The sequence below is a fragment of the Chiroxiphia lanceolata genome, chromosome 1, assembly GCF_009829145.1.
Source record: "Chiroxiphia lanceolata isolate bChiLan1 chromosome 1, bChiLan1.pri, whole genome shotgun sequence".
Taxonomy (NCBI): domain Eukaryota; kingdom Metazoa; phylum Chordata; class Aves; order Passeriformes; family Pipridae; genus Chiroxiphia; species Chiroxiphia lanceolata.
Window position 1 is genome coordinate 8,832,281 of NC_045637.1, and position 24,036 is coordinate 8,856,316.

The 24,036-nt window shown below is 43.3% G+C and overlaps 1 protein-coding gene across 1 annotated transcript in view; it reads right to left on the reverse strand.

Moving 5' to 3' along the window:
* TG (thyroglobulin) overlaps window positions 1–21,749 on the reverse strand; it is a 148,299-nt gene extending 126,550 nt beyond the window's left edge. The window contains 15 exon segments of the mRNA XM_032707121.1: window positions 162–273; window positions 1,188–1,300; window positions 1,743–1,820; window positions 2,369–2,506; window positions 2,819–3,061; window positions 4,239–4,826; window positions 6,089–7,153; window positions 10,437–10,622; window positions 12,435–12,578; window positions 13,698–13,804; window positions 17,799–17,958; window positions 18,309–18,512; window positions 18,968–19,065; window positions 19,932–20,040; window positions 21,683–21,749. Coding sequence (XP_032563012.1) covers window positions 162–273; window positions 1,188–1,300; window positions 1,743–1,820; window positions 2,369–2,506; window positions 2,819–3,061; window positions 4,239–4,826; window positions 6,089–7,153; window positions 10,437–10,622; window positions 12,435–12,578; window positions 13,698–13,804; window positions 17,799–17,958; window positions 18,309–18,512; window positions 18,968–19,065; window positions 19,932–20,040; window positions 21,683–21,749 — 3,412 coding nt within the window.
* Between the last annotated feature and the right edge of the window lie 2,287 nt (window positions 21,750–24,036).

A 24,036-nucleotide genomic window follows, 5' to 3' on the forward strand; every position in this document is an offset into this window, starting at 1 on the left:
CCCTTTCAGTGTTGGTGTGCTTGTATGTACTGTGTCACTGAGGAATTAAACTACAAGCCTCCCATGTTTCACAGGTAGCGTTCTGAAAAGGGAAGCACATATGCTGCTAAGCATGAGGCATCTCCACAAGCACCACAGGTGGTGGGCAAAGCATTACTCACACTCAGGATTGCCATCCAAGGCTTTGCTACCACGCTGAAATATTTCTCCTGATGCAGGATCCACACACCAAATACCTGTGTCGGATCTCTGTAGCACAGTGTATTGTCCTGTCTGAAAAAAAATAAGGGACATGTCATTGTAGAGCAGTGCATTTTAATACAGTCATGCCTCAATCCATACCCCAAAAGTTGGTTAAAATGTTTTATTTATTTACATTCTTTATTGTCTTTATTTTGTTGTATTTCTATTGTACTAATTTTCCCATTAATATTACATATTGAAAAAACCCAAAAACTACAATCTACCTAATTTAATATATAGGCAAATCTCTGAGAGAATCAAGAATCATTTAGGTTAGAAAAGACTTATAAGATCATCGAGTCCAAACATTAAATAGGATGCAAATTAAAAGCCCATTGAGATGAAGTTCTGGTAAAATCCTGGATTGAAATGTGTTCTAAAATGTGCAGATGTGGTGCTTAAAGATCTGGTTTAGTGGTAGACTCCACAATGCTGGGGTAATAGTTGGGCTTGATGATCTCTGAGGTCTTCCAACCTAATGACTACATGATTCTATATGATAATGATTCTATTACATGAAATCTCTGTTCCTTGCCCATCTCTATCCTGCTCACTGTCACATTTTGAGAGCAACATGGACCCTATTCTGGGATATCTGCATCCAGCTCTCCTGTAATTCTCTCACAGCTCAGGAAGAAAGAGCCCCCAAATGTCAGTCAATTAAGGTGTGCCTTCCAAGCACAACTCTGTAAAAGCACCAGGCAGAGCCAACCTGTGGGAGGGAATCGTGGGCAGGAACAGAGCTTCCTCTTCCCAGTCTACACCTCAGAACTATTTAAGTTCTGCCTTCTGCAGGGCAACACCTGCTGTTAGTTTTGCCTTACCCTTTTCTTTCAGGTTAATAGAAATGCATGAGGGATGCTTAAGGAGCATGGGCTGAAAGTGTACAGGACTTTGGCGTGGTGTGAGCAAAACTGCTTCCTCCCTAACTCATGGTAAATCACCTCAAGGCAGTCAGGGATGAATAGATCAGCTGCAGACACATCCAGTTTTGAGCCGCTCTGTCTCCAGCTGGAAATTAATGCATTGGTTTGAAATCGCTGACATGAAGTCTGGCCTGTGAGAGGGAAAACAAACATTAAAATAAAATCGAGTTCTGAGACCTAAGCAACAGAAAGGCATCTGTCTCCATCTACTTCACACATCTGCAATAGGTTCTGCTACAGCTTCAGGCAGGGAATTCCTGATTAGTATTTGATAACCACATAACAGTTAAGGGTGGAAGGGACATCTGGAAACATCTGGTTGGACAGCTGGTCCAATCCTCCTGGTCAGGCAGGGCCACCAACAGTAGAGGGTCCACTCTCAAATCATGCAAGCCAAAATCATGCATAATTAAATGAAATGAATTAGCAAAATAAGCATAAAATTCATTTTTCTTTTCTTACAGCAGTTAGAAGCAAGCCCTACTTCATGCATATCATACTAGAATTTTCAATAAATATTAAAATTTGTAAGAACAAGTACAGAAAAATATTTAGGAAGAAAAACCAACTGACATTTGGGAAGTTCTGCTGAGCGTGAGACCAAGGAATCCATGACATAACGTCCTCTCTCATCCACGCACCAGCAATGACCTGGCCAGGGAAGAAGAGCAGCTTTATTTTAAATGATGTATTGCAGTGTGCTTTGTTGCATATTGGGAAGATTTTCAGCCTCAGCAGAACTATAGAAAGGGCTCAGTAAATCTAAGTCACAGTTAACTCTGCTATCCAGGGATCAGTAGACCACACCTGAGAGCAGTAGTGAGAATGGAAATATAGCAGCTCTGGTGAGACTCCCCCGTTGCAGCCCTATCCTGCAGCATATCATCTAATCCCAGAAATTTGGCATCACCCATGGACTCGATGAGCATGCACTCCATCTCATCGTCCTGGTCATGAATGAAGGCACTGAGCAGTACCAGCCCCTGGAATGAGCCCCAAGGAACACAACTAGCAGTAAGCAACTGAATAGCTACTAATTTTTGTGCCCCAATGAGCTGCCACTTGAGTCCCTCACTCCAGTCAATTTTCCACACATCTTGTAGACCACATCACCCTTCTCCAGTTTGTCTACAAGAATCCTGGTTTTGTACCTTTTTATTGCTCAGACACCCCAGAGTATCTTGTTAGGAATTGCTCACCTGTGCTCTCATAGCACTGAGTTGGCTCCCAGTTTCCCAGGCCATCACACTGTGGGATGTAAGGGAGAAACCCCAGCTGTGCTGCTTCCCCAGCAGAACCTTTTGAGGAAAAGTGAGTCTGCCAATAGAAGCGCAGGACTATAAAAGAGAAGTAAAAGAAAGCTCTTAGTGTCCAATACAGGATATTTTAAACGTGTTCACAAAAAACTGAGTTCCTCTGTACTTCAGAAGACAAATTAATAGTTTTGCAAGTACATAAAGGCTGGTAAGTGCCCAGATTTTATATCTCCACTGTGTCATACATATGAGACAACTGAAATCAGCTCTTGGGTTGGCACGTTAATGACACTGATTAATTATACCTGCTGAGTTGCACTTCCTTTGCAGCAAAGTACACTTGCACAGATCCTGGGCATGACTCCATTTAATTAAGCTCTCCCTTTCACCCACCTGACCATGCAGCCAGCTGGAGAGCAGAGTCACTGCCTGAGAGCAGCTTTTGGGAGTCCAGTGCCTGTGACTCATAGGGCTGAGCAGAGCGCAGGAGGTCCCTGTCTGTGAGCTGTATCCCTTTTGCCATCAAGAAGCTCTCTCCAAAAGCAAAGTGGGACTCATTTGAGGCTAAGATGAGCTGCTCTGCCTCCTCCATGAATTTCATGGCTTTCTGCTTCACACCTTCACATATACCAGGACCTGTAGAAGCAAAGGTATATTAACAACTTTCATCTAAATCCAGTGAAGGTTTCCATGTGAAAAGTAGCTGGTCTTGTAATTAGCTTCATCTGCTTCCTTCTGCACTAGCTCAGTTTTGAGTTGCATAATGAAGCAAGTGAAGGCGACTTGTTAAATGCTTAGCTATTTAATAGCAAGAGTCTGAGAGTACCAGGAATCACCCAAACATTCTCCAAGTCCTGGGTCAAATGCTTGATGATTTTAAATTAAGTCCTCACTGGTTATGAACAGAGTTAATATGTCTCTACAGAACATTCCCTCAGTTGCTGCCATAAAAAATTGTGAATGATCAGAAGAGTCAGAAAGGAAAATGAACATCCCTTGGGTCCAGAGTGACCACTTGGCCTGTCCCCTCCATACATCTACTGACTCAGAAAGGGTATTTCAACACACTGAACCAGTTTCATGAAAGCTGCTCCTCCAAAATAACTCTGCTATCTGCTTCATCCCCTTTATTCTCTACCTGCCCACAGAACTGGAATCTCTGGCAGTTTGCCATTCATTGTCCTGTCCCTTCTTCACGCATGGAAAAATACTACGTGATGAGAATGATTTCAGTGATGACATTTATAATATAGGTCATTTGCTGAAGTAACCCCAAAGAGGGCCCAGCAGCTTTGGTGAAGGTCTCTAGACAGAGGGATCACCAAACTTCAGTGCTGGCCTCACTCTTCTCCTAGTGACTTCTAGGAGATACCTGTTAGTCTTGACCACATAGTAAGAATCAGCAAAGAAAATCCATCTTGCTTCATTTTAAGGCATTCTTGAAAGTTATTTACATCACTGTATAAGCCTGAATTTTCCAGACAACTCTTCACACTTCCTAACTTCAAAGTGTCCTTTGCCATCTGGCTAAGTATCTTCTGCAAAAGCATTACATGTCCAAACTCCAGATTATAAAATCTACACAAACTTGAAATGGAACTTTATTCCTCCTTATTCCCAAAGCTGAGGTAGCAGTCATTTACCAGAAATGAGTTGCCCCATTTCTGATGTCAAGCAATAATGTCAGTACTGATGACCTTTCTGACAAGTTATTGTCTGCTACTTCACAACAATTGAAAAGACTTCCTTCTCCTGTAGCATAAAAGAAAAGACCAGAAACAGTACTACTTACATGCCAGAAATTGTTACTTACATGCAGGAACCTGGTTCACTCCTGCCTTTGTTCCTTGCAGCTCTTCTCCTTTGCTATCAACACACCAGCAATCACGAAGTTCAAAGTGGCCTAATGGAGCACTGAAATCAGTATAGGGTCCTGGGTAATATGTCAGCTGCTCATTCAGAAGCTGCCAGAAAGTGTATGGATCCAGCAAAATGCTCTGAGATGCACTGGTCAAGTTTCCCTCCAGCACTTCAGGTGGGAGATCCGTGAAGGAGGAATACATGGCAAATGCAGGAAAGACATTTTGGTGCCCAGCCTCATACAAAGCTTTAGCAAAAGCTGAAAAGCCTTTAGATGATGCCTCTTTATATCCAGATACGATGTTCAATAGATCAGCAATGGGCAGGGGTTTGCCCTCATTGTTCTCTGCAATCCACCTTTCGTACCACTCGAAGGCTTGCTCAGGAGGGCCACTGCACTGCACCTGCCTCCAGGCACCCTCTGCATCACACTGTGGGAGGTAAATGCTGGAGAGCTGAGACACAGCGCCTGGATCTGACAACAGGAGCTTCACAGCCTTTAGAAACTCCTGACCAGCTGTTACTTGGCAAGCACTTGGGCCTGGGGAAAAGAAAAAAACATGTAGAGCACGTCTTATGAATGCTCTGAAGATATACACTACCCCTACCCCTCTGTTACAATAAACACCACTGCTAAAACTTGGTCACTCATCCCAGTACTAACAACAACACTTCTGGCCTGTTACTAAGCAAGCTTAGTGATATTAAGGTCCCATGGTGAACCAGGGTAAGATTTCCAAAGGGACATGAGCCCTGAAAGATGCATAAAGATATGATTTTTAAAAATACGTGAGTACATTAGGTGCCTGTAGTTCTTACTGGGGGATAGGTGCTTGGTGCCACTAAATGCCTTCTTGAATCTGTTTGTATCAACCAGGTATTTTCAGCTACGCTCGGTAATCTGGGAGTTGCTTCTTATTCAGCCAATCCCTGCAAAACCAGCCATCTGAATAGCATGGTAATACTGATTTTATTTCCCCTTGAACCTAACCAGAATTTTAAGACTGTGTGTCCTCTCTTCCCATTCTCTACTGAACATTGTCGCTAAATACAAAAATACCATCTCTCAAAATACTGGAGTGAGTTTGATTTGGAAGCCTTTTCTGCCAAATTTCACTTTGCCACCAAGCAGCTCTACAAACCCAGCAACCCACAGGAGATCATCTTCTTTTGGGCACCAGAGAATTCTGAACCTGTTTATTTCTGGTTGCACAGATGGGTTGCTAGATATAAATCCCATCCCAATTCAGATCACTGTGATAAACTCCCTACTACTTCTGCAAACTGTGATTCAAAGGAGCTCCCTCACTACATATCACCCTCTGGATACTCTGCTATTCCTCCCAAAACGAGAAGCAGGCTCTTCTTTTGGTCTGTTATACCTGTTGATGTGCCATTTTCAGTTCACAGAAACTTGAAAGACAAGTATCCCCAGCCCATGTGCTTCCTTCTTCCTTTGTATTCCATTAATAGAAGGGCAAGAAGAGGCAATTCACAGTCTATAAGCAAGTTGCCAAATTGATGTCTGAGCAGTCATTTGCAACTCACTTTTCTGGCCTGACTGCATGGCCCTTAAGAGAAGCCTATCAGCCATTGAATTTCTCTCTTTTGTTTGGACAATACATACACTGTACTTCCCACTATTCCCCTGCCACTGCAAAGTTGACTTGCTTTCCTTTTAGGAGACAATATCATTTGTATTCATCATCCATATATCACCATATACAACCAGAGATAAAGAAAGAATCATGAAATTCCAACACAAAAGAAAGCATCTTTAAATTCCCAGTCCCTAAGACTTACATTTCATTGGCTTTCCAGCTTTTCCCCTTATTCCTGGAATAGTCTTGCCATTCAAATCAACACAGAAGCAATTTGTCCCATAACACTGGAGTGGTAGAAAGTTTCCATCCTCGGTACAAGAGGGAATAAAAAGGTCTGATCCAGCAGGCAGACTTTTCTTCAGGTTTTGCAGGTTTCTCCTTTGCTTCTCACAATCAGTGGGACACCTTGGACGTTTCCCTGGAAGTCTTGAGCCTGGAATTTCCTTACCTGAAGTGTCCAAGCACCAGCATTCTCCTGCATAGCACTGAACTTCTTCATACCTCCCCTCCTTGGTGCATGTTGGAACAAACAGATCCCTTGGTTCCTCACCACAGTCTTTGGATCCCAATGCTAGTTTCACCACTTCACCTAAATCTTCAATGACGTTTTTGGGGACAGAAATCACTTGTTGAAGAAAAGTAAAGAACTCCGGCAGTTCCAGAACAGAGGAAAGGAATTTCATCATGTTCTGATTGTCCTGTAGAGTTACTATGCGGCCAAAGCTGCCTACAAGAGGTTTACTCAAAATGGAACTCCCCTTTGATACCTCCAATGAAAATGCCTCAGCTGATTCCAAAGGGCTTTGGCTGTTATTCCTCTCTGACACATCCTCCTCTTGGAAAAATTGGCCAATGCTGTATTTCCCACTAGTGCCAAGTGCCCCTGTGAAGTTAAACTGGATCAAATTCTTCAAGAACCTTCCTCCAAAGAGGTTTTCCTGGAAACGCTTTGGATTGGCAGTAAATTGTAGTGCCACTTGAGCCAGCTCCCTTGACGGGAACATCCCTGTGATGGCTTCACTAAGGGTAGTTTCTAACCCAGAAGCCTGGCCGACAAATGGGCTTTGTGCAACTGGGGATGACAATCCAGAGCCCAGAAACAGCTCCTTGAAGGAAGGAGGGCAGGGTCTTGAAAAGCCAGCTGTTTTTTCCGTCTGCTTATCCGGCGTGGAAAACAAACTGGACTGACTGAAGTACCCAGCAGGGCCATAAAAGAGCCTCGTCAAGGCCCGTCGCCTCTCAGAGATGCACCCTTGTTCTTCACCTAGGGAAAGATTTAAGAAAAAATATGCAAACTCTGGTATCTTCCACACTTACAACTCTATTTCAAGCAGCTGGGGCAGAAATAACTCAGAAGTGCACATTAACCTGATTCTCAACTGTGCATCGTGCACATTGATATGGAAATTTGAACTGTTATTGCATATGCTATGTAAATAAAATTCACCAGTCAAGACACAAAAGGAAAGAAAATGTTCCTTCCCTACGTCCAAGTTCTCTGCTCTGTGTGTTCTACTGCTTCCCAATATAAATCCTCATTCCTGTTTCTATGGCTGAAAGAACAAAGTCTTTTCCAAATACTGTAACTCCCTGGTAGGATGCCTGCTGCTAATGGAAACCTCTGCTGATCCAGGTGCAATATGTGAACCTAAGAAAGAGAAACTTTCTGCAGAAGAACAGACCAATGCCCCCTGAGGAGGAATTTATGGAGGTTTCCTAACTAGATCTTCAGTTTCATAGTGAGGTGTTCATTACAAGAGGTTTGAAAACAAATTGTTAAAATAAGCGGTAATAGAGTGCTAAGGACCATGGATGGACGTCACAAGCAGGCTCTAAGGGAAAAAATACAAGATTTCAACAAAAGTAGTCAAATATCAGGGTATTGAGGGTACCAACAGTGGCCCTGGCCACCCATACCCTGGGTTAAGCTATGCCACAGGTGTAGCTGCATCCAGACCCATCTGTAGATTCATACACAGGCAGCAATGGCTCCAAGTTAGGATGCAACACATCACTGAAGAAGGACTAAGTCATCAAAAAAGAAAAGACCTGGTGAATATAAAGACATTGAGAATCAGACAGACAGGATGGTTACAGCACTGACTGGATCTCTGGAACGCATGCAGCAGCTTGACTCATGTGCCACACAGTCACCTTTCCTTGAAAAGTAGCAGAATTATAGAGAAGGGATGCAAAAGTAGCAGAACTATAGAGAAGGGAGGCAAAAATATTGGAAGGACAGAACATATTTTCCATTAGGAGAGACCATTCAGCTTCAACACAAAAAAAATATAAAGGTTTTCAAAAAAACAGGATTCTCCACATCATTCACAGTAGACAATTATTATTCAGTATTTCTCATAGTACAGAGAAGTCCAGAAGTGGAATATGTAATTATGATCATGAAATTTATTGCTAGAGAGTGCTAGAAAAGATAAAGGGTTAAGGGGCACTTAGGCAAATCCCTGGAAGATAACTCCATACAGGAGGGCTGAGCACAATGATCTGGGCTCAGCCTTCAGTTTGGGGCCCCCCCTGCCTGCAGAAGGATATATGGAAGCTATGTGCATTTTCCATGTTTCTCACACTTTCTCCCTAAGCACCACTGCTGTCCCTGTAGGGGACAAGACAGCTTTAGTCTGCTCCAGCACTGCCTCCCTTGGGCTCCCCACTCCATCTCCATTTATTCCATGACCAGGCAATATGACAAAGCAGTTATAAGCCCTGTTAACAGTAAGGATAAAAGGTGGAAATCTAAAAAATCTGCTAAAATAGATAAGCAAGTAATCTGACATTCTGTGACTGACATTTTTCTCACTCCTCCTTTTGCACCATTGTCCTGCTCTACAGCTCCTGACCGGGGTTCAGGGTCCCTCCCAGCAGATTCTTTGTAAACACACTTTCTGTAGGATGGGCCCCTCCTGTTTTCAATGTTGGCTCGTGGTTAGAGGGATGGAGAACATTCCTCCAAGGACAAGTAAGTTAGTGCAAGCCACAATTCCACAAGAACAGTAATATGAAACAAATGTAGGATCATGGTTCATAAACACTCTCCCCTCCTAGCCACCATTGAATCAAATTAAAGCAGAGGGAGAAAGAATAAACACAAAAGCACTGCTGGGGCGAATTTACTGTAAAAGGTCTGGAAAGCAGCATGTCCTTTATCAGGACTGCCTGGTGCCCCAGGTGATGTGAGGACCCCACATGCTGCCCACACCTACAGCTCTGGTTCCTCCAGTGTTCATGGTGCTGAGTGTGAGAGTCAAAGACACTAAAGAATCATAGAATCATAGAATTATTAAGGTTGGAAAATACCTGTAAGATTATTGAATCCAACCACTAACCCATCATTGCCAGGTACACAATTAAACCATGTCCCAAAGTACCACATCCACATGCTCTTTGAACATGAAATAAATGAGAGTAGAACTGGAGACACACATGTGGCATGTAGGTGTCTGAAACAGACTGCAGCTATATCCTCACAAAATACCTTCTCAGGAGTTAATCTGCGAAACCTCTGCAGAAATTTTTCCCTGCTGAAATTTCCTGAGTCTGCCAAAAAAAGCTGCAAGCAGCCTCAAGTCATTGTCCCCCCTCCCCTTCCTTCCCACAAAAATCATCAGGAGGGCTCAGCAAAGCACATTCAAAGAGAAAACAAGCAGTCCCAACATATGGCGAGGCCCCTCAGAGGTTCCCTTGCAATATCCTTGGTGATCAGCCTCGGAGGCAGGCTAACATTTTCATTTCACAGTAAGCCTGTCTGTGCCCAGAGCACTCTGAGCACTTGGATCTGTGACACCTAGGGCAGATTCCTCCTTCTCTAGCTGCATGGTAAGGCTGTGTCTTGCAGACAGAGCAATTTACTTTCCCTGAAGGCAGCCCCCGCATTAAGACCCTGTGCCCCAGACCTCCAGCACAATCCTGAATATTTAGGTAGTGCACTTCAGGGTGAGGTGTTTTAACTTTCCTCCTCCCCTCCAGCCCTTGCACATTTTTGCTGTCATTTCCATTTAGGGCACTGATTTGATGGTGTATTCTCTGTGGAATCTCTCAAAGCCCAAGCCCATACACTTTTTCTGAATTGTTTGTTAGGTGTATTCTTACTGGATTTGGTAGTTTTCATGGCAAAATATGCAGTGACAGAGATGGGAAAAAAGTGCTCAGGGTGGGAGATGACTTAGATATTACACAGCATTTCACCAAGGAAAAGAGGTAAAACCCAAAACCACCATCATCGGCTTCTTTATATTATCCCAGATATTCCGACTTAAGGCCTCAGCTCCCGGAGTCAAGAGACAGATATCAGGGCTGCAAAGAAAAGCCTTGCTGCATGCAAAACTAAAAGGCTAAAGAGAAAAGAAAATAAAACGAATATGATATTTAACAGTTTATTAGAATGTGACTCAACCCCAGGGAGGTTTCAGGATCCCAGTTTTTGAACAGCAGAACCCGTCAGAGCTGAGAAAGGAGTTGGTCCTTTGGGTTTCCTTTACAAGTACACCAAGAGATGGGCTCATGTTTCCTTTTCCAAACCTCACACCTACCACAGGCCGGGGATTGTCCTCGCCTCTTTGTGCCTGGGACCTCTTGCCCATTGGTGTCCACACACCAGCACTGTCCTCCCTGCTGGCACTGCAGTGGCTCGTAGCCCCCGTCGGCAGCGCAGGACGGCACGAAGGGGTGCTGGTAGCGCAGGGCCGCGAAACGCTCAGCCTCACACCTCGAGGGGCCTGCAAGGAAACCAGTGTGCATTAAGGAGGGAAAGCTTAAAGTTTCAAAGCCATCTCTGCTTGATGTCATTGTTTGCCTATCTGGGAGGGAAAAAAAAATAATTTTAATTTCTTGATTTTTTTCAGTGATATTTCAAGTACCAGCTCGAAGTGCAACTTCTCCATCCCCTTTTTCCCCCCAGATAATTTGCCCCAGGGTTTTCTATTGCAGATATTAATTTTTGAAAACTAAACAGAAGATAAAACCTCAACACATTTTTCAGCCACAGTTGCAGGTAGGCAGAGCAGCAGCATCTCTCCTAGGGAGCTGTGCTGGAGGCTGGGGTAGCTCTGGCCCTTAACGCAAAAGTGAAGTTGGTCAACAGAGACAGATGTGCAGCTTGGGGGATTGATTTTGTTCTGATTTTGTTTCTGAAGAGAATGAGGTATTGCTCCTGCAAACAAATCTGCACCTGACTCTTGAGATTTAAGCTGGGCCCATCCCACTTCTTTATTTCCCTCTGCAGGGATATGAAGACCCTATTACTGTCAAGCTGGCCTTAATGGCAGAGACACCAAAAAATTCATAAAGAAAATTTTCTGGGCTATGATCTCTCCAATACAGGACTTTCATCTTCCAACAGAAATTTTCCTTGTTTATATAAAACTGAAATTCTACAGCCTAAACATCTCTCACTTTCAAGAGCTTTCCAGCTACACTCAGCTACCGGTTTGAGGCAGCGAGAGCATCTTATCAGAGCAACCTGCTCATCAAGGAATCTGACAACTTTCTTAATGCAAGAGGCTTCAGGTGGTGGTGTGAGAGCTGGGTAAGTCACCAGAGCACCCCTTCAGTGGCTGATGAACAGGGTCACATCTCCATCTTGTGGCTGTTACAGCTTCATCTGTTTTGACAGTTGCTGCAGCCCCAGCTACAGCCAGAGCTAAGCCAAAACCACTGTGCAGTGGGAGGAGGAAGATGCTTTCCAGACTCCCCAGAATTATCAGCTTGTCCCAAAACCAGAAAAATGTGTGACTACGTGGCCAAAAGACTGACATCAATATCTGCTTAATATTTCTAACAATGCAACTCCTTAGTGAGGGTCAGACAGCAATGTCAGAGGAGTTTTGGTGGGAGGATGAAGTATCATGCAGGGGTTTCAAACTTTCCTTGGCCAAGGCAGTTTTCTAGGGCTCTGGTGCAGGAAAGAGGAGGAACCTGACCTCCTGTCCTGCAGAGTTCTCTGCCTGTAGGCAGAGAAACTCTCCCCATGTGCCTGTCCTGACTAGGAATGGGCCCAAGGGCAGATCCAAAAGTTCAGCCTTGCTGGCTAAGGTACTACGAACTCTTGTGTGACCTCCTGGGAATGGAGTGTGTTGTGGTCAGTGTAAGATCCTTCCTGTTTCTGAGTGTACCAACATAAATTAGGGAGCATTTTCTCAGGCTTTTAATTTAATAAATCATCATATCCATCTCCATAATCTCAGGGCAAGAGATACAGAGGGTTCATGGGATTTCAACTGATGTGAACTTCAAGTGCACAGGAAAGCATTGATCAGAGGACATGTACAATCAGCTGGTATGAATGTAAGTGCAGAGTAAGTGTCTTAATTACCTCTTACCTGTCTTACCTTACTTTTCAAGGTAAGAAGGTAGGTGCAGAGGATAAAAGCCAGCTGTAATTCAGGGTCCTTGCTTCTTGCACTGAAATTGTGTTGTTATAAGCTTTTAGAGCGAGAAAGTCCTAGAACAACTCTCCCCAATGGCAGTTGTCATACATAAGCCCCGAAACTGTCACCTTTTTTACAGGGCATCACCTGGCTGCTACTTACACCTGAACTTTCCAGAGGTGGCCAGCTGAACTGCCAGGAACCGCCTCTGGAGGATCCGATAGATGCCGGTCTCTGAGAAAGTGCGGGCTGGCTCTGCCGCGGAGAAAACTGTGTCGTAAACCTCATCAAGCAGCAGCTCCAAGCCTGGGAAAGACAGACTTTTAGCACAGAGCCTGGTTTTAAGACAAGAAGTCACCTGGTTTATGCCACCAGAGCAGCAGAACTGGGAGAAAGAAAAAGAAATCTGGTGCTCTAAACAGGCCAAATGTGAAGTTATGTTGCATAACCCTAATGCCTCACACCACGCACCCGGTGCTGGATGCCCAGGCACCACCTGTATGCTCTGACATCTATTAAAACAAGAAGGAGAAGCATCTTATAACTGGCTGTTTGCTGTGGTTTTTTAAGGCTCTATCTGCAGTAAAGACAAGGATGGAATTTTGGAAACTGATGTTACCAAAACCAGTTCCCAGTCATTTTGGTTGCATACTAAAAACCAAGATGTTCAGCAGGTTTCCTGAGTGTACAAATCTTTTGAGAACTTCTCTCTCTTCTGAGAATTAAATGTTGAAGTTCTTGTCTCTCATCTAAATTTTAAACTATTGTGCTTCACAATTTTCGCCCTTAAAAAAAAATCACCAAAAAGACCTACAGTATCTAAGGAAGTTGTGGAAGTTCTCAACCTTCTAATTCCTCCTTGTTGAAAATAAAACATTCTTTCTTCTGAAATGTCCATCAACTATTAAGATGTCTAAAAGGTATCCTGAGGGTATGAGAGAAGAGGAAGAACCACCTGATGTCCCTGCTAATGGTTAAGGTGGTTGGACTAGATGTTCTGTAAAGGTCTCTTCCAATCCAAACCATTTCATGATTCTACCTGAGCAAGAAGAAGGACTTCATTCTCCAGGACCTTTATATTCCTCTGTATTTGCTAACTGGACATATTGAATACGAGGTAGCTTTCTAGTTGGACAAAGGATGAACATTCAGAGATCCTATTCCACCATCCCAAAAAGGACAGGGTTAGCCCCCAGGCAGCAACTCCACTTGATACAGACTGAAGTGGTGCTCCAAAGGGTAGCTCCAGCTCCAGTTAGCTCCAGCCTTTCCCATGGGCACTACACTGGTCACAGTGGTCTCACCCCTTGTAAGAATGAAGTTGAAGATCCAAATGAACCTGAAGACTGATACTTGTTATTTATCCTTTCCCTTGGGAATTCAACACCACCCAAACTAAAGGATTAAATGCTGGTGGGCACTTACCAGTGTCTGCCAACTCCCTCCCCAGGCTGTCCACGCAGTGACAGTACCCAGAGATCTCCGGGAATTTCTCCCGCAAGGAGCTGAATGCCTGGAAAGCCCTTGGGAGCCTGGAAGCAAAAAAAGCCTCCTGTGAAGAGCCCAGGGAGGGCCATCAACAACAACAAACATCATCTATTTCCTTCCTGAATTTGTACAACAGAGGTGTCTGCATAGGGTCAGTACAAAACCCTTCGGTCTCCTTTTGGCAACCAGGCTCTGACATGATCCAGATCAGTGTTCCAGCAGGATAACAAGTCTCCTAAATGCCATTTTTTAAAGAAACACATGACAATCTCCCTTCAGACAGATTCCTGACCCTTCCTAAGCAGCCACCCAGCATCTAACACTCATTTTCAATTTGATTCTCAACTTTGAAAGCGTGCCAAAGAGTGTAAAATAGAAGGGCGTTGGCTTAATGTTATTATAGGACCCATATAGTAACTCCTTCCACAAATCTGCACAGGATGGCAGAAAGCCTAAACAAACAGGTTGCTCCCCCTTCCCTACATGCTACGTGTGCTTTCTGCACTGAAATAAGTACAAAAGCTGATAAAAACCTCGCTAATATCTTTCATTTTCAGGGCATGGCTCAACAGATTAAGGAGAAGGAAAAAGGGTTTTTAATATGCTACAAGTAAGGCTGACTTTTACTTCTGGAGATCAAAGAGATATTAGTTTCCACTGTAATATTCTAGGAGTGACAACAGCTAGATTCCAGGAAAGTAATGATTTAAGAAGGAAATTTAATAGGGTCAGAGTTGGAAAAAAACATAGTAAATGTGATCTTAACTGACAGATATCCTAGGGTTTCTCCAAGCAAAAGATAAGTTTTTCTAGCTTCAAAGCACCAGGTTCCAAAACAATCATTATTTTTCGGACACATCCCCTTATCCCGAAATACGATAAAGGTGGGGTGCCCCAGCTGCACGGGGCTTATTTGGGAAAAGCTAGCAACAGGGAAGTGAAATTTTCTGCTCAAGACATTCAGAGAATTACATAAATTAAGTTTTTACCAAGGGAGGACACTCAGCAATAGATTGGGCCCTGATTAACTGGGAAAAAGCAGTTTCCAGCCACCCTGTGAAACTGGGACTGTGATCAGGTTCAATTCCAGTACCGCCCTCCATCAGCCTCAGGGATGCTCTAGCACATGTAGCCTGAGAACAGCAATGAAATGCTTGTCTGGCTCAAAGATGGTGCTCAAGTGAGCAGAGCAGAGCAAGGAGCCTTTGCCACCTCCAGGACTCTGCCTGAATAATAGAACATTTTGGGTTGAAAGGAACCTTAAAGATTATCTAGTTCCAACTCCGGTGCCACGGGCAGGGACACCTTCCATTAGACCAGGTTGCTCAGGGTCACATCCAGCTGGGCCTTGAACACTTCCAGGGACAGGGCATCCACAACTTCTCTGGGCAACCTGTTCCAGTGCCACACTCACAGCAAAGAATTTCTTCCTACTATCTAAGTCTAAACCTACCCTCTTTCAGTTCAAAGACATTCCCCCTTGTCCTATCACTATATGCATTTGTTGAAAGTCCCTCTCCATATCTCTTGTAGCCCCCTTTAGGTACTGGAAGGTGTTATAAGGTCTTCCTTGAGTCTTCTCTTCTCTCAGCCTGTCTTCACAGGAGAGGTGACTCCTGAGAGCTCTCCCACCTCCTGTCAGGAGAGCTGAAAATGTTACTGCTTCCTCCTTCTTCAGGACATCAAAGCACAGGCTTGGAAATGCACAAAGCAACAGCAACCTCCGTCAGAGGAAGGGGCTGGTAACCTCAGGGTTGTCCCAGTGTTACCCAGCCATGCTCTCATCTCAGAACTTGCACAACCCTGTGCAGTGCTGCTATGCTCTGGCACCCTTTCATGTCTTCAAATTAAAACCTACTGACTCCCCCCACTTCGGATTGTCAAATCCTGCTCTGCTGCTGACACTGGCATGCTAAAAGCAATCAAAATGTCATACTTCACAGAACAGATGGACTTATGTCATGTATTTCTGTGGTCTTTAATGTACACACATAACATAAACATGCTTGGGGTATTTCAAGGCCTTTCAGCTCCCCTGGATCATCATGTAGCAGCCACTGCCCAACTGGGAATATGATCTCTGCTCTGTACTGCTCATGTCCTTGGAGTTCATCACCTCAGCATCTCAACATCTAGCTGAGTGAAACAGGATTCAGTGAAAAAACTCTGCATGGTGCTTTTTTTCAAAGTTAAGAAGTCATAATTATGTTACTTTTATCTGGGGCAGCTGTATAGTCATATCCTGTCATTCTGGTTATTTTTGTTCCAAGTTGAGAGTACAGGTAAATAAAGTACAAACGGACATAAATTAGGCAGAGGGCAGAACTTTTCTCACCTTATGTGGAAAACTCACTTCCTAACACATTTTTTTCTTTTCTCAGACTCTTTTTAAGCACAGCCCTTACAATGAGTAGCAATAACTCACAGTAGCAATAACACAGAGTTCCTCATCTATCAGAGCCAGTCCAAAACGACGGCTAAAGCAAAGGTGACCACATTTAAGTTATGGATAAATTTATAGTGTATCTATGTATTTCAACAAGAATATTTGCACTCAAAAATACAGGAAAGTAAATAACAGTGAGATTGTTAACCTTGTCTTTGATCTTTGAGTTGCTCCTCTGGTTCCACATGAACATAAAATATGGGTTTAAATCCCTGCTGTACTACAGTTCTTTGCTATGGAGCTCATCCCTTCAACTCTGTATTCTGACCCCCCCTTTTTTTGTGATGGGATAGATAATGACACTTCAAGCAGGAGCAGTGTGAAAATAAATATATTAATGACCTGAAATACTCAGATATGATGGTAGTAGGTTAAATCAATGCCATAATTAGAAAGGTGTAGAGCTGGGAGTAAAATAATCCTGCTGTGATTAATTACATGGCACAGACACAATATAAGTCCAATCTCACAGGTCTTTGCAGACAAATCTCCCAATGGGAGGAAAAAATATACCAATTTAAAGCATTGATTTCTCCTCTGTAATTGCTCTTTTAGAATTTCCACACGCCACAGGCCAACAAACAAAACAACCAAATTATTTTGCTCTTGCCAAAATAACCTCTCCTGAAGCTCTGACAAATTTGCACTGTGTATTTGGGCCCATCCTTCAGTTTTGCTTAAATTAAAAAAAGAAAACCCTCAAAACAGCAAAATTGACATTTACAATAAAATTGCTTTGCTGCTACAGAGCCAAGTCAGAATGAGGCATTACATTTACTCCACTCGCCTCCAGCAGGGAAATGTGCTGATTGAGAGGCACCTCATGAGAGACCAAAAGGTTTCTCTGGAGAGTCTGAACATCTGTGCCAAAACAAATTCCTCCCCCTTCAGTTCCCATTGCCTCTCCCTTGTTTCTCCATCTCAGTATTAATTCCAGCTCCATCTCAGTATTAACTCCCAGCTCTTCCACAGGACAACAGCTTCTTGCTCTCACAGACAAGGATTTGATCCAGCATTCTGGAGCCTTCCCCAACTCCCTCCAGCTTCCTGAAGCCAGCTTCCTAATAGCAATTCATCACTTGATTGGTTCGCCTGTGTGAGCAACCCTGGCACTGCCTAAACAGATAAGAGTTTCCCATCATCACATGGAACTTCATCTTTGTATCTTTCCTCTTGTCTGTCTGTCCATCTCTTTTCATCTCCCATATGGAACTGTCTTTCCTACTTCATATATCTGAATTCCTCTGCTCCTTCTGTATTTATCTCATTTGGTGTTGTTCATCTGAGAAGTATCCCTGTCTACTTTTCCAAACACGGACTGCAACATGGCATCCAGTGCTGTGTGAAGACACACAGATTAGACTGCAGGGATGGAATAAATTTTTTTTAAAAAAATCAGCAAATTTAATTCAGAAGGAAAGGCTTTCTACTGGGTCCATTCATTTACAGAAAATAACATCATGTGCAGTCACAGAAGAAGGGTTTCATGTGGGGAAAAAAACCCAAAAAACCCAGTAAGACACTGTGCCACTTCAAGTGCCTGAAAGAGGTACGCAGGATTGCTTTCCTGATTCAGAGGTCTGAGCTCTTACCTGTTGTAACTATGAACAAGATCAAAAAACATCATATCTGTTGTGTTGACAAACTTGCACTGGACAGGCAGAAACTCTCCATCTGCTGAGCACTGTGGGGGGCTCTTCTCCCCAAACCCGTGCAGAATGCGACGGTCTCGGATTTCACAGTTCCCTGGACCTGATAGGAATAAAGTTAATGTTATTGGGTGTTTTAACTTCCCCTGAACAGCTGAATAGCAGCCCCATTGTTTGGAAGGGTTTACATTCATTACATTGAGCATGGACACTGAGGTGCATCATCTTGTTTTTATGAAGAGCAGGGAATTGTACTCAATAATCTTATAAGTCCCTTCCAAGGTGATATATTCATTGGTTCTGTAAAACAGGGACTTCAATGGCTGAGTTAACTACCTATAGTTCTATAGCATGAGTGTAGACTGCAGTGCCCACGTTCCTGATCTACCACCTTTCATTCACACCAAGCCTTTCAAACCTACAAACCTCACCATTTTGTTGAATATTACTTACACCGTGCTGGCTTTCCTCTTTGCCTGGTGCCATAAATCTCCATCCCTTCTGGATCTACACACCAGCACTGCCCCAGCTCCATGTCACACTGCACCTCATCAAAAGCCCCTGAATCCAGGCACTGAGGGATGTAGGAGATGCTGCTGCTGTTGATGTATCGACTCAGCAAGATCCTCTGCTTTTGCAGCTGGCAAAAGGACAAGCCTGAAGCACCAGAGAGCAGCACTGTTAGAAGAAGGTTCTTATTGGGTACTGAATCATTTATTAAGACAACATCTGAGGTTTTTTGGAACTACAAGTTCTGAGTCTGCCACCCAGGTGTTGTGAGAACATTGATGAACTTGCGGTTATGAAAACTGGCACAGAGAAAGCTACCACAGATGGGGTTAAAGCTCTCTAATTCAAAAGCCATTACACTAAATTGATCTTTCATTCACAGTTTACCTTAGTCTGACGTTCATAAATACAGACATCCAGGTGTATCAGAATTCCATGATTAGCCCTGAAGAAACTCCAGAATTTCCACTAGTCCCAGCAAATTATAACAAACTAGAGTTCATCAAAGTCTAGGGCTAACTTATTTTTCATTTCAGCAGTTCAGATGCAGATTTAAACAGTTCTTTACACAATCTGAACAGAAATAGACACTTGTGACTTACAAGATATGGGATATCCACTCTGTCTGCTGCCAGGTACCTCAACACCATTCTCATCCACACACCAACAGGAGAGACCATTCCTACTGCACTGGACTGTCCTGAAGGAGATCACAAGTAATATTTTTTATTTTGTGAGCGACAGAGTCCTCAGTCAGTACCAGACGCAAAACTATAAAGCAAGCCAAACAACTTCAAGTACTTTAACATCACTAATAAGGGAATCAACAAGGACTGTGTTTCTGGTGACTCTACTCGATGGGAGCTCTTAATTCTAGTAGTTCTATGAATTCTTCAGGAATTGAAGATATGTGATTTGAAGTCATTAAGGAAGCAAACAGGTAGGACAGAATCCTGATCCTCATTATCTGAGATTCACCATAAATTTTGAGATAGTTTCTAAGTCAAATCTAGAATGGTCGAAGTTGCCACCAGAGGCAAGAAGACAATAGTAGAGAACATTACAATCTGTACTCAGCCTCAGTTTTAAGTTATTGGTTTCTTGTACCATCAAGCAACACACTGCTCTCTAAATCACTGTTCTCCATATGCTTTTTTGTTCCTTTACTGCCTTTAGAAGGAACCCCAACTGTGCCACTTACAGCAGGGTGGGTAACTTCTCAGTCAACTTGGTGGAGCTGCGCCAGCTGGCACACGCATTCACCTACGAGCACATGTAGGATGACAGCAGCTGCATTGCACAGCAACCTGCACCAAGTATTTAACAGGCAAATAATGCTGCCAAGACTAGTCTTAGAGATTATTTCTTAGAGATTATTTCCAACAACAGGGAATTCATTCAGGAGAGGCTGGATCTGCAACATGGCTCAGCGAAGTCAATTCAAGTCTCCTGCACTCATCATCCTCAAGTCCACTGATACAGAGGTTCTTCAAAACAGGCTCAAATTTCCATCAGCAATGAAAGGTGACCTCATATAACAGCAGATTAACAGCAGGGATGAATTACCTGAACTGGCCATCTTCTGAGCACTGAGGAACGTAAGCTTCTCCTGCTGAAAAAGCCTTTTCCCTCTGAAGTTCGCATGGACGCAGTGGTTGGGAATCCGTCTGATACTCTGAAAGCAGCAAGAAGGTAAAAACATAAGAGCGATTTCACCACAAACCTGTTCTTACCAAATCCCTGTTAGTGCCAGCACTGCGTGGTAACAATCCCAGGTTCATGGGTCCTCCCTGGTTGTTTCCCCAGTGCTTCTTGTGTGCATTTCCATGTGGGACAGTGAGAGGGAGGTACTGAAAAAATTTGCTGGACTGCCAGCTGCAGGATGAGCACATGGTGGAGATGCTCGTGAACCCCTTTCCCAGGCCCGTGTTTGGTTAGTCTCAGCTCTGTTCTGTACTGGCACTGGTACCTGGGGCACATAGATTTAGTTGTGCCTGTGACCACAAAAGAGCCCTTTGCCATAACCACACATATCACTATTAAGGTTTCTGAGTAATTATTTTTTATTGAAGTCACTCATTATTTCACCAAAATGAGAGATATTTCTTCTTAATCTCACAAACAATCTAAGAAGAATCAGTTTAGCAGTAGTGTCAAACTAATTCATATTAGGAGCACTCTCAATTTTCACTGAGGTACGTGATCAAATACTGAAGCCATCTAGCAAAGAAACAGTCAACTCCTCAGTTCTTAACGCATTCAAAGCTGCATTTGCTGCTGTTTTAGGAGAATGATGAAATTCAGTAAGTTCTTTTTTACAGAACAGATTAGTTGATTTGACACTTTCTCCATCCTCAAAATCTGATTAGTGTCATGCTCTTAAATCCATTGACTATTTATAAAAATACTGCAAACAAACCCATAAGTACAGTGATTTAGACCAAAGGTTCACTTGAGCTAGTATTTGTTCTGAATGTGACCACACACAGTAGTGCAAGTACAACATAAGTATTCTCAACACTTTTCACCTTCAAATATTAAATTTGCAGGTCAGGGAACTTCTGCAGCCACAGATGGTTCCTGTGCATCTAAGACCTCTCAAACACAGCTGTTTCCGTGAGTTTTTACTGTGTCTCCTTAAGACCATGTGAAAATTTTCATGAAACTGTAACATTTCACATTATCTCATACATAGACAACTACAAGTAGGCAAACCTCACCATTTTCACCTCAAACATGACTCTGAGCCAGTTGCTCTGGGATGTGTGGAGATCCTTGTGTACAGTGCTGGAGAGGGTCCACCAAGACATATGAGTTAAAAGACTAATTCAGTGATTCAAATTGCTGGTTGTGCAGGACTATCAAACTCAGACCAAAGAGCTAGGGGGGGTGCAGCACTCAGGCTATCCAGTATCTTTAGGTTCAAGTCAAAATTAGATGATGGCACGTGCAGGTACAAGATGTAATCTTAGGACCTTCACATCTCGGCAGCACCACATCTGCAGCACCATGTCTGCAGCTTTTCTTAACCAAGCTCCTTCTCTAGCCCAGTCTGTTCCTCGAGAAAACTTTTCTTTCCACCCAAAATCCAGGTGTGCTAACTCAGATAATCCTGACCACTTAAGATCTTTATAGTTTAGTATTTAACCTGGAGCCCAGACTCAGTTTGCACAGCATACAATAACTAGCTAAGTTTGCAGTGGGTAAGATTCAAGATAATCATATATGTCATCAGAAAAATATACAGAGTAGCACAAAGATCACAGGACCACAGTCACCACTGTACACAGGCAGAAGAAAAGAACAAGAGTACTTACCAAATATATTGGCTGTTACTATGCTAGTAAAGCAGCAAAGAAGGGCGCAAAATGGGATGGATCCCATCTCGTGATGGGATTGTTCCATCCCTTCTGTCAGGGAGGCAGCGCTGTGCACCCCGTGTGGCCTTCACCCGCATTTTTATAGCAACCACCACATGGATGGGTTCACTTAAGTGCTGGTAGACTGGGTATAAAATTGGGTGAGTGACGCACACGATGATTCTGAGAAAACTGCAAGAGGTTCGTTCACCTGCAACTGCCCTCCTGGTTCTCCTCAGCCAGTTCTCATCCCCGCTCCAGGGAGCACGACTGAGCCCGGTCAGTGGAGAGGAGAACAAGTGGCAGCAGGCACAGCAGGTGGCAGGGGGGGACTCAGTTACATCAACAAGCAAACTGAGCACATTGACATGACCCCAGGCAGAGCTCTGGCTCTCACCTGCACTGGGGCGCAAACAGGATCTGTTCTCACTATTAGAAGTCACCTTTTTGTGTTCCCAGAGAGCCTGAGCCTGCTGAGGGACAGGTGAGAGTTAGGCCTGCGAGTGCTGCAGCATTAGGAGTAAATAGAACTCATAATGTGGTTATTTATTAAGTGAAAAACAGGATGGATGCAGCTCCATTGACTGAAGTGAATTGAGGATCAGAGTCAACCACATTCAGTCTTTTGCCTTTACTCTCACTTGCACCATGCACTTTAACACAGTCAAGAATCTGACAGAAGCAGCTTTGCTTTTTGGGCTATTCTCCAGCTATAACATCTATATGACCATAAAGTTTGTTAAGCAAGCTTTGCATGCATCTTTGCATGCAAGATCCTCAACCTAAAATATGTCAGAAATATTATTTCCTTGGGTCCAGAGTATCACTTCTTAATTGTCCATCTCTTATGAGTCAGCATTTAGTTGCACCAGGAATTATGAGAACTGACCCTCACTTGTACAAAGGTGGTTGGACAAACAAGCCCAAAATAATTAGGTAAATAATAACAGCACATGTTTGAAGTTGGATTTGGGTGGATTTCAATAAAAAGTGAGAGCAGTACTCTTGTTTGTGATTCATGGGTACTAGACAGTCCAGAAATAACTCTATCTACTGATACTCTCCTACAGACCAACACTGTGCTAAGAGTGATCCAAGCATCCTTCTGTGTGGGCCATAGACTATTGGCATGCAATGGGATTTGATGTACATGGTAAATATGATCTCAAACAGCAGCACGAGTTTGATTTAGCATGACTAGGCTTTTAAAAATCAGTGGGACTGTATCTGGAATTTACTTTCAAGCAACCTACTCTTGACTTGAGAAAAGTCAATAGTTTGCTGGAAGATCAAGCTGAGAAAAGATGAAGAACACGGCCAATGCAGATGACAGATCAAAAAATGGCAACCTTTAGAGGCATAAAGACAACAAATCCTTCAACAGCCCTGACTGAGCAGGCACAGACAGAAACTGAATTTCTGGATTAGCATAGCATTTGTAGGGAAAATACATGCAGAGCAATGCAATCTGTCTAAAATAGTCATTATTAACATTAGGGTGGCTGAATCAGGAAGGAAGTAAAGTTTGACCATGACATGTATTTCTGACTCAAGGGTGCTTCAAGAGCATCAGGTTCATGTCTGACCCCCACGCAGTGGGGCAGACACAGGGAAGCAACCAGAAACAGCCCAGCCCAGTGACACAGGCTCTCCAGGGGCAGCAGGAGCTGTGCTTACAGACACTACAATGGAACACACAACCAGAGTGTGTCAGGTGTGTGATACTGATTCAATCCAATTTTCTAAAGTTATTAGAAAAGTGTTATTCAGGTTCCTTGCACAGCAAAAGGGGAGAGAAGCAAGCTCATTAAGGTCACTACTCACTTTCCTCCTTTATTCTTTGCTACAAAAGGCTGATAATGAAGTAAGGCAGACAGGAAGCCAGGAAGGTATCAAAGAGCTATTACTAACAGAAAGAAGCACGAATTCACAATATCTGAATAGTGTAGGTTCCCAAGATGACTTTTATTTCCTTCTGAAACACTCAGAAAACAACCTCTGAACTCTTCAAGTTAGGCAGAACCGCCAAGTCTCAGAAGTCTCTTAAAAAACAAAGTAAGAAAAGGAATTTTGGCAATTTGCATCCCTTAAACCACTTCTAGATGTGCGTCAAACCAAGGTGGGCATCTTGGTACATGCACGTTCAAGGGGATGTAATAGCCCATGGATTAAAAAGGAAAAAAAATTTGTTTACAGAGCAATATGTGCAATTCACATTCATCAGAGAAAAAGAGGCACTTGTCTGTGGCTGAACAAATACAAACCAAGAAAAGCTTTGCATGACCTTCAGTGAAGGGAAAATGGAATTGACC